General features: G+C 42.4%; 1 protein-coding gene across 1 annotated transcript; it reads right to left on the reverse strand.

Moving 5' to 3' along the window:
• Positions 1-755: 755 nt before the first annotated feature.
• Positions 756-10843, reverse strand: myo5c (myosin VC). Its single transcript, XM_008289731.1, has 40 exons — positions 10797-10843; positions 10353-10463; positions 10066-10237; positions 9824-9968; positions 9591-9747; positions 9349-9492; positions 9182-9263; positions 8897-9004; positions 8714-8820; positions 8361-8626; positions 8183-8264; positions 7959-8099; positions 7751-7873; positions 7547-7630; positions 7273-7404; positions 7046-7143; positions 6855-6941; positions 6644-6755; positions 6343-6554; positions 6077-6242; positions 5834-5980; positions 5594-5758; positions 5359-5452; positions 5213-5276; positions 4817-5091; positions 4661-4724; positions 4508-4588; positions 4219-4399; positions 4033-4126; positions 3868-3931; positions 3619-3787; positions 3443-3527; positions 3267-3365; positions 2975-3129; positions 2704-2793; positions 2448-2598; positions 2074-2359; positions 1827-2001; positions 1659-1739; positions 756-1542 (listed from the first exon to the last, which is right to left on the reverse strand). The coding sequence occupies exons 1-40, from the start codon at positions 10821-10823 to the stop codon at positions 1390-1392; spliced, it is 5229 nt and encodes a 1742-aa protein (XP_008287953.1). The 5' UTR covers positions 10824-10843; the 3' UTR covers positions 756-1389.
• Between the last annotated feature and the right edge of the window lie 280 nt (positions 10844-11123).

Genomic DNA, 11123 nt, shown 5'->3' on the forward strand with positions numbered 1-11123 from the left:
AGCTGATGCTGCTGCTGTCATGACGTCAGGGGGATGAAGATGATGCTCCTCAGTTTCCAGGGAGGAGGAGGAGGAGGAGGAGGAGGAGGAGGAGGATCCAGCATCCCGGTGATGCTGCGCACAGCCCGCATCCTCAGCAGCGCCCTGCCTCACCACACTGGGATAAATAATGCATTTACACACCACACACATGAAAATAACACATGCTGATTGTCTGTAGTGCAAAAACAGAGCAGACAAATAGGCCACCCTGACATTTTCACTGATGAAACGACAGAAATGGAGCGAATATTTTTTATCTATTAGGCTGATTTTTTTTATTATTATTTATTTATTTATTTATTTTAAAGCCTAATATAAAAGGTTACATCCGAAATTAACTATGCCCTGTTTGGATTTTTTGCTTGGAGTAGATGATTCAACATTATGCCTTTAATTAATCAATCTGTGTAGATTCTCAGTCATCCAGGTAACTGAAGCTGTGTGTAAAACAAGGTGCTGTATAAATAAACTCTCATTTATAATTTATTTCACTACTTATTTTCACATTTGAACAGGGCTGTGAAGGCACCAAGGTCACATATTCTGGAGTTATTCTGGAAATCTAGCATTTTTTGCAAACTAGACAAAGACTACATTCCGAAAACACATATGGTGAGTGTTTAATTGCCTCAGATTTTAGTGAAACTGTTTAACTTGAGCTTTTTTTTTTTTATAACCAAGTGAAATAAAAAGCACACACATACGCACAGGATTCATTGTTTCCCTTACCAGAATGACATTTCTAGTCGTGAGAAAAAACAACAACAACTCTGAAATAGACGTTGAAGTTGGTGAAACAACTTTTTGGACAGCAGTCAACCATATTTACACTATTCATTTATTTGTTTGGTTTTTCAATAATCAAAATGGTAAGAAAAAAAAAATGTCCATTCCAGTTTTCAAACATGTCTGAGGTAGCATTCAAATGGCTCAAATTGGTTTTGTCTAAACAACAGCTACAAAGCCAGTTATATTCAGGTTACACTGGCATAAAAAGTCTGGATTGGTTGGAGGTTTTGAAAAATGACTGAAACAAAAAACTGATTATCAAAATAACTGCACATTAATTGACTCAAAAAGTCAAATTTATTTACTGACTTATGATTGCAACTCTAAAAAATTGTACACATTTAAAAGAATAAAATATGATTTTCCTTCATTTGGTATGGGGTCAGAATCTTGCAATGCACGGAATTCAATCATTCCTAAATTCTGGCCATCGTTGTACATTTTAAATATGTCCTGTACATGTTTTATTTAAAGTAGAATAAATACAGTCAGAAGCAGCCACAGGCAACTGGAGTATGAATCAGTCCTGAGGAGTGAAAGGTCAAAGGCGGCACTGCATCACATCCTGTTTAGGAAGTCGAGATGAAGGCTGTTTGGGACCTGAAGCAGCTCCAGAGCCTGTGAGGACGAGCAGAAAGGAAACATGACCTGGAAACGATAATCTGTGTCCAACATCAGCTGTGTGGAGCCTTCGTGGTCCTGTAGTAACGCCTGCAGGGAAGAACAGACATTTTAGGTGAAATGCAAACATGGCAGACATTTCCCAACAACGTTCTGTAGTTTTATATAGAAGACGGCGTAAAATCTAAACAAACAGGACAGCTCACCTGAACTTTGCGGACAAATGATGACGACACCCTTTTCTCAAAATCATCAATGGGTGTGTATGAATTCAAAATCTTGACAATCTGCAAATATACATGAGTTTTAATTTTAGTGCGAATGAAAGCGTTTTTAACATCAAAAACAGCGTTACACGTCACTGAACAAAGTACCTGAACGGTGTTGAGTTCAGTGCATTTCTCAGCGATCTCTTTGGCGTCATCGTCGGTGGACTTGTTGACCTGCAGCAGCCAGGCAGCCTGAGACAGAGGCCTCAAGGTATCGATGGCATTGGAGCTTTGAAGCTCCTTCTCTTTCAGCCACTCCTCCAAGTAACTGATGTTACATCTAAAACAACAGAGCAGCTGTAAAACTGAACTTTTTGTCTTTTATTCAGATGTCGCTAAAGCAAACACAGACCTGATTTGCATTCCCTTCCTGCAGGAGCACATGTCTTTGCGGAGCATGATGTTGTTGAGGGTGATGGCTCCCACTAAGAAGAAGAGCTGTTTGATAGCTTGTTTGACGAGGCCCTGGTCCATGCCGTGGTGGTTCATGGTGGAGTGGAAGACGGTGAGCTGCTGCAGGATGGAGGAGATGGTGTGGGTCTCTGAGTCCTCATAGACACTGCTGGAACGCTTCCTGAAGCCCGTCGGTTTCATGCTAGAAATGCCCTGTAAGCTCTCGTGCTCCAACATACCGGGTACTGTTAACACAAAAACACATTTTAGATTGCTTAGAAAAGTTAAGCCCCATTAAATTTTCATACGGTAACGACGAATTCTGTTAAGTACCAATAGCAGGAGTGAGATCCTTCTCCATGATCGTGATAAACTGGTGATAGATGTGAATGGCCAGGTCGCTGAGAATCTGTCTGTGTTCGGACAAGTCAAAATTCTGCAAGCAGTTCTTTTTCTGGCGAGGAGTGCTTTGTTTCAGGAACTCCTTTTTGTGAAAAGGATGCAGAAGAAAAGAATGTCAAATATGTGACATTATCCTCCGACAAAAACTATGACAGTGTAACCATGGATAAATACAGTAAATCCACACCTCCTCCCCGCTGTACTGCTTTAGACAGTTGAGCAGCTGGTACGTGTTGGAGAGCCAGAAGGACAACAGCTCAAAGTCTTTGTGGTGACTCTGAAAAAGAAAAATGTCATTTGTATTGTAAGATCAACAACATCATAAAGTCAGATTACCAAAGTAAACAAAGCTGCTGCCAACTTACGAGCTACATAATCTTACATAAACTAATGAATTCTACTTTTTTTATTGTACCTTTCATAGCGATAATGACTAATAGACTCAGACTCAACCTCACCATGATGACTTTTTTGATGCCACCGATGACTGCGCTCATTAGAGACTTGAGTTTGACTTCGTCGTTCAGGTAGTCGGCATGTCGGACACACATGAAGAGGATGTAGGCTGGCAGGCCGGGGATCATGTTCACCACCACGCCTTTGGGCTTCAAGTCTGCAGGCAAACATAAAGTCATCCATTTAGTCTGTTATTACTATTTAGGACTCAGGTTATATGGGTGCTGAGAGAATCACTGTAATTAAACGGGTTTATTGGGATCATAAAATATACACAGTAGAGGGGAAGAATACCCAGAATGATGTTCTGAATGAGCCTGGGTTCATCCTCTCTCTTGTACTCCAACATGCCGAGGTAATCTTTAGGAATGGTCGACGCAGGCGCTTGTTTTGCTGTGTGAGAAACAACAAATGCGATGAATATGGTGAAATGATATTTGCCATATGAGTTTGCTTTGCATGCACGCTACCTTTCTGTGATGCTTCAAGGCTTTTTATTTGATTCTGGAGTTTCTTTATTAGTCTGTCTCTCTGGTCGAGCATCTCTTCAAAGTCCTGGAATAAAAGAAGAGTTTCTTGTTGTCTTTCATAGAGACAAGATGTGAATTCATACACTCGTACTGCGACCCTTTGTATGTGCACACACCATGTTCTCAGCAGTTAACCGTGACGTCTCATGTCTCAGTTTCATCTTGACTTCACTCTCCATCAGCTGCTGTCTCTTCAAGTGTTCATTCTCCTCCTCCAGCTCCTCCACTCTGCTTTCCAGCTCCCTTTTCGCCTCCTCCAGCTCATCAGCTTTCTCCTCAAAGTGCCTAAAAAAATCAGGATGACTCAGAAATGACTGTCACTCCATTAATCAAGTAAGAGACTCCATTATTGGGGAGGAATGTACCTGCGTTGTGAGCTTTCTTCTGCTATCTTTCTGTGCAGAGTGTTAGTGATCTCCATGTTTTTTTCTTTTGGACAAAATGAACAAAAAAACAAGCATTAAAATAAGTAAAATACTAATGTGCAAAAGACCTTCTTGGTGAGATTGTTGGACAAATAAAAGATCAACCTGCTAACTCTCTATTCTGCTCCTCTACAAGGCCCTCGAGCTCTTGCTTTTGTCTCTGCAGCTCTGAAATCTGCAGTTTCAGCTCCGGTATAACCTGTATATCAGATTAAACATTAGATTACAGTCTTGTCCTGCACCTTATCTATCCCAACAATGAAATCCACAATGAGGAAAGCAAGGACTCACTGAGTTCTCACTGCTGAGCCTGGACACTTCTTGGCGAATGCTTTCATTCACATTACTTTTCTCCTGGAACAGGTTTTGCAGTTTGCTGTTCTCATTTTGAAGATGGTCCATTTTCAATGTCAAACCTTTCACTTGAGTCTCGTAACTTTCCTTCTGCTCCCTCTGGTGGTTTTCCAAAATCCTACGAACAAACGTGAAACTATGTTTAACGTGTTTAAGTGTGCACAGGTTTGTCACATCGGTGTAAGCTGATTTTAGGATTCCGGGAGTTGACAGTAAAAATGTAGACCTGGTAGCTTTCTGCAGGCCTTCAAAGACTACCAGCAAATCTTCAGCTTCATAAATCCTCTCAGGGTCATCTGGTGTTAGCCTTTGGAGAAACAATGTGTGAGATTAAATGCTTAAAGGAGAGTAAAGCGAACACTTAATGTGGTTGGATTACCCCAAAAGAACCTCCTCTTCAACAACACCACCAAGAAGCTGTTTCGTAATCTCGCTCATTTTAGCTGCAGAGAAATATGAAGGCATCAGCAAAATATGTATTTGTATATAAGGGAATCGCTCTCACAGCTGATAGTATAAAAGCAAAACTCTGTACTTTTAGCTTGTTCCGACTGTTGCTTCATCTTTCGGTCCATGCTATTCTTCTGATTCTGCAGGTTGTTCAGGTCTCTGCGTAGCTCGGGAATGACCTTGACGTGCTTGGTGAGCTGGATGACCTGTTCCTGCAAGTCACCGTTCAGCTGCTCCCCCTCCTCTATCTTCCTCTGCAGATTGACTCTTTCCTCTTTCAGTCTCTTTATCTCCTCTTTAAGAGTTTCCACCTCACTCTCGTGGTCCTGTCTCTGAATATCAATGTTGTTCTCTGCAATCCTGCCAAGAAACAGCTCATCAACTAAACGAACAAACTAACCAGGCTGTGAAAAAGTAGCTTTGACTGAAAAATGATCTGCACCATGCTGAGGATGATAGATTTTGCATTTTAATTACTTACTTTCTAAGCCTTGCTTCACTTTCTTTTTCTTCCAAAAGACTTCTTTTCACTTGATCGAAGCGCTCTGTAGGATTGTACAATCAGTTAACAAGTACAAATCGATCTACAGTCAGGATAGTACATGTAGGAATCGTGACTCTTATTACCTTTGGCCTCTTTGGTGGAAGTTTCAAACTTTTTCTCCGAGCTCTGCTTTTCAAGATTTAGTGCTTCTATCTCCTTTTGAAACTGTGCAACAGTCTATAGAATGAAGAAAAATGTTATTTGAGAGAGTTCAATATTTGTGCCACAATCCTGAGCAAACGAAAATCTATTCAAAGAGACTGCTCCATCTGCATGGAACAACTGCATCAAACTTCAGGCATTAACTTCAAGACTGACCAGACTAGCGTCTTCTTTTGCTTTCTTCTCTCTTGCCTCCAGAGAGGCCTTCTGGTTGCTGGATTTTTCCAGCTGTGCCTCCATACCCTGAAGTCTGTCCACAGTTTGAGAATGGGAGTTGGCCAAGCTCGTCAGTCTTTCCATCAATCCACGGTTCTCTTTGTTCTGTCGGGATGCAGGGATTCGGTTATATCCTGTACATAAAATACACACCTTAAACAACTCTGGAGGTGCCGTTACCTGCTCGTCAACCTTCTTCCTGAGCTGCTGCACCCTGTAGGAGAGCTGAACGTTGAGCACCAGCCGACGCATGGTTTGAAATCGCCGTCGTGCCAGCCATGCTCTGGCATACTTCTGTAGAACCAGTGCTTTGTGCTCCTTCATCATCTGTTAGGTATGAAAGACATAAATATGTATGAAGTGGTTATATTTATCTAGTAATACAGCAAACTAAATGGGAATTAGGAAGCTTTAGCTACAGACCTTCTTGTACCGTTTACGGGCCATCCACCCTCGTGTGAAGGCCTGGATGGTGATGGAGGCCAGACGGACCACATGGTAGATCTGCCTCATGCGGTAGCCTCTCCAGTGTCTCTGGATCACCACTGCTGCCCAACCCTTCTTCAGTGTTGCAGCACTCACCGTTTTACTGTAGGTTTGCAAACAAAACGAGGGGCTGTTCATTCTAAAATCTTAATTTTAGAGGACACAGGACACTCAAACTGCACCGCAAGTGACATGGCTCTCACCGGATCGTCCTCTTTCCACGGATGTACTGCTGGAGGATGATGGCTGCCTGTCTCATGGCCAGATACTTCCTCCTCTGGCTCCATCCACGGACATGTTTCTGGATGGTTACACAGGCTCCTCGAAGTCGGTCCAGACGCAGCTTCTCCAGATAAGCCACCTGACCAGCTCGGAAAAAGATCTTTGTCCGACCAAACTTGTACTGATTGGAGTCCTGGAGACGAAATCAGGAGGCCAACGTAATTCAGAAGCATGCAGCACACGGTAATGCTTATGTACGAGGTGCCGTGACACACAGCTAACCTGAATCAACCTCTGCAGCACGTTCTTGCAGGTCTGTTTCTTGTCGCTGAGGTCTGCCTCCAGATGTGACATTAAGATACTGTATCGGCTGTAAAACTCAATGTATGTCCACCTGCAATCAAAAAGCATGTGAGCCCGGAGAGCTCGAACATTTAGAAATGAAAGGATTGTAAATGGAGTAATTATATGTACATATAAGTCATAAAGTCACCTGGATGGATAGCTCTGTGCACTGATACGAATAGTTTCAAGGACTCCACAAGCTCGCAGCTGCTGCACAACCCTCCTGGAGTCATATCTTACAACACAAGCAAACATTCACTTACACCAAAAACACACACATACGTGCAAATGCTTTGGTGAACACAGAGTGAAATATTTGAAAGATTTACTGGTGCTCACTCAAATGGGAGCTTTTCATCATTAGGTTTAATGCAGCGCACGTAGTGAGGGGTGGTCGCGTTCAGCGTTTCCATCAGCAAGGAGAGGGAGCTGCGAAACTACATTCACCCACAAAGTGATTGAGTGAAAGGACAAAATACAAACTCAGCTTTACAATACTATGGAAACTGCATTGTAATTTGGAGTCTAGTCTACAGCAAGCAGACAGACAGAGTAAACATGTTCACCTTATCTCCCACAGAGGTTCTCAGCTGTTTATTGGCTGGTTTCACTGAAGGCCTGGCGGGCCTCACTTTGACAGTCTTACTGCTTGCAGTGTTTTGCTCCTCCTCTTGGAAAAAGTGGGCCAGAAAGGGAAACTGATAACAGTTGCAAACAGGAAAAAAATGTGTTAAGGTGAGAAAAACAAACCTGCAGCGGCTAGCTTTAATAGGAGGGAAACTTTGCTTTGCTTTGTGATTAAAAAAATAAAAGCCAGCACCTAATACGGCCTTTAATTACCTCACTGCCTCTCATCAAGTCCACAAGTTCTTCATAGAGAGCATCTCGGTTCTTTTCAAGGAAACCTCTGCACTGATACTCTACCTGTTGAGGAAACAGAGAAAAAATAAGAACATGAATAGTTCATATAATGTTATTACTAGTGACAGAAGCTTTGAGAATCTTTGTGCTACATAATGCAGATATTTGGTCACTAGACTCCACCTTGTCTGCAAAGTGCTGAATCACAAATGCCTCATTTGATAACCTGGGCTTCTCAAACAGAGGATTGGCATCCAGGTAGTTGTACAGCTTCTGCAGCCAGCTCTGATCTGTGCCTTGGGGGAACTTTGAAGCAAAAAGTCAATCATTAAACACAATCAAGGGAAAATAAAAGCTCAGAACTAGCCAAATTATAACCATCAAATCTTACTAAACACTCTTCATCAAGCAAGTCAAGGATCCCCATCTTTGCTTCAATCAGATCAATGACAGGCTGATTGTCGTAGAAGTCTATCAACGTCCACGGGATGTCCTCCTTCATGTACTCCTCTTGCTCCAGTTTGAACACATGCTGAAAGTCAGAGACATGACAGAGTAACCCTCTGAGCTCAGAAACAGACATGTGCTGCGATTGTGGATGATACTGCTACGTACCAGGTTGAACTGCTGCTGAAGCTTTTCATTGGCGTAGTTGATACAAAACTGTTCAAAGCTGTTGATGTCAAACGTTTCGAAGCTGAGGACAACAAGCAACACATTAAAATGGCAGCAAAAGAAACCTGGATATATCAAACAGCAGAAGAAAAAAAAACAACAAGTGTATTTGCATTACCCATAAATGTCCAGAACGCCAATGAAAGCATGTTGCTTTCCTGGAACCTTCAGCGCCGCGTTTATCCTGTTAATGATGCAGTCAAACAGATGGGCGTAGATCTGCTTAGCCAGAGCATCTCTGGCATTCACCGCCCGCTCCATGGGCATCGGCTTCACTACCGTCTCCGCCACCAGAACGATCCTCCGATGGCACAGCCAACGCACCAAACCCTCTGCGCTCACACCCAGCAGCTCGCAGAAGACTGCCAGGTGTGGATCGCTCGGCTGAGAGATGCACAAATCAAGTTTTGCATTTAACTTGGTTAATGTTTTAAGATCTGTTGCACACAAAAATTATGAAAAAATACTCACAGGGACTGATGACCTCTCATCTCCTGAGCTTCTGATCTCCACATTTCCCAAATGCAGAATGGCTGCCAGGACTCTGAACACTTCCAACTGGAAGTCCTCCTTCAGTCCTGGAGAAGTAGAGAAAAGTTACTATAGAAGTTACATCAAAACAAAGTTGCCGTGGAACATTGAAGCACTCTTTACCCAGCAGTGAGAAAGTGCGTCGTGTCTCTCCCATGTCCTTCTTGTCGTCCACACCTTCGATAGTTGTGTCACCGCCCATGCAGGTGTACCTGAACTTATCCGCAGTCGCTGCAGACGAAAGAACAGACGACTGAGTGCATCGGCAATAAAACAATCCCGCCATAAATATGTGTTTGACTGTATTTGTGTATTCTAGCGAATAACTGCAGAATAAATACAACAGCAGAGAAGCAGTCGCAGTTCTGCCTCAAACCTAAACAATAAACCCTCAGTGCAAACACTCACACAGTCTTAGGTTCTTGAACTCTGGCAGGTTTGCACTGGAGCACATCTGATAGAATATGTGGTAATTACGCTCGTTGTCTGCCTGAAAATAAATCACAATTATAGATTAGATGTAAGAAAAAACCATAATAACAGCAATAAAAAAGAATCCTCGTCTCACACACTACCTGAAAAACCACTCTGGACTTCTCTAACAGGTAGGTCCTCATGTTCGCTCCGATGATCCGGTACCTCCTGTCAAAGCTGATCTCTGTGTATTTCCCAAATCGGCTGCTGTTGTCGTTCCTGGTGGTCTTCGCGTTTCCTATTGCCTGTTGTAAAGAACCCATTTGACATTTTTTGCTCTAATTATCAAACAGACACTCGGTATTTCTTGCAAGTAGGGATCCTGGTTCAGTAAAAATCATACTTCTGTTATTGGGTTGGATGCCAGAACTTTGTCTTCAACTCGAGTCTGACTTCCAGATTTGCTCACAACAGCAAAGTATCTCATCGCGTATCGAGCAGACACAGTTTTACCAGCTCCAGATTCACCGCTGACGATGATCGACTGGTTCTTGTGGTTTCTAAGAGAGAAAAGGGAACGTAACACAGCTATAGCTATGCTATATATTCTATGTGGCTATGTGAGGTTTTCTCTACCTGGCCATCTGTTTGTAAGCCTCCTCTGCCACTGCAAATATATGAGGGTCCATGTCTCCCATGTTCTGGCCTGAGTAGGCATGAATGATTGCATCTCCATAGAGAGGGAGTTGTTTATAGGGATTTACAGCCACCAGTATAATACCTGGAAATGAGGAAACAGCACAACCTGAGTAAAAAGTTCAGACTGCTAACAGTGCCTTGGATATAGTTTGAAATTAAAAGTCTGCTTGCGGCTGTACCACAGTAGGTATAGATGATTCTGGACTCCACGAATCGCACTTTGAGGTTGTGCAGGACTGCAGGTTCGTGCAGGTAGCTGAGAGCTGTGAGGTCATTCTCCCCCACCAAGATGTCCGGGTTTCGAAGAGGAGGCAGCTGTGGTTTAGACGGGTCAATGGGGAAGCAGTGCTCCTGTCCAGACACAGACAATAAAAAGAAAAAAAAGAGTCAAGTCAGCTGGTGATTCCCAACATCATAAATCCATAACAGTTACACATGAAGGTTGTATCAGTCACTTTTCACTTACAGTGCCATCTTCAAGCAGCAGTTCAAGAACATTGTCTCCAGAGTGGAAGTCTCTGAGGATCTCGGCTGATTTCCACACTTGTTCTGCGTCTGGTATCCAAACTCTGTTGTACTAATAGAGACGATTTTGATTTTGATCATTGTTGCATATTTTTATAATTCTTACATAAACTTACAAAACCGGTAAATATAAGACAATCTCCTTTCATAAGTTGACTTCAACTCTTCTTTTTGGTGAAATGTATAAGTTTCAACATCTTAAATAAACATTTAAAGTATGAATTTAGGTGTGTCAAGTTTAAATTCCTTTGGATCCCGCCTGTCCTACATCCCTACAGCTCACCAATGCGCGGACAAAGTTTCCATATGTCTCTGTAACGCTCCAATACTCCAAACAGTAAAGAAATATTAACTTAACAGTAATAAAAGTGAATTTTTCTCTTACCTGTGTGTACAGCTCCAACACAGCCATATTTATGCATTATTGCACTAACTTCTCCTGACTGAACATTTGTTTATCACCTGCTGTATCACTGTACTTTCCAGGTTACCAACGATTTCCTCCCTGCCCCTGCGAGCTATGCCACAATCAAGTTAGACACAAGTACACAAAGCTACACATATCCTTTAAAATAAGAGTCGAACTGAAATTAGGCAAAATCATTTGAAACGTTTAAACCGACGTTTCACTGCACACATCATCCTTGCAGTTATTACTTTGTGAGCTTGCTCCATATTTTGCAAATGTACATCTTCTCATTTTAATATGTAT

This window comes from Stegastes partitus, unplaced genomic scaffold, assembly GCF_000690725.1.
Source record: "Stegastes partitus isolate 25-593 unplaced genomic scaffold, Stegastes_partitus-1.0.2 Scaffold633, whole genome shotgun sequence".
NCBI classification, from domain to species: domain Eukaryota; kingdom Metazoa; phylum Chordata; class Actinopteri; family Pomacentridae; genus Stegastes; species Stegastes partitus.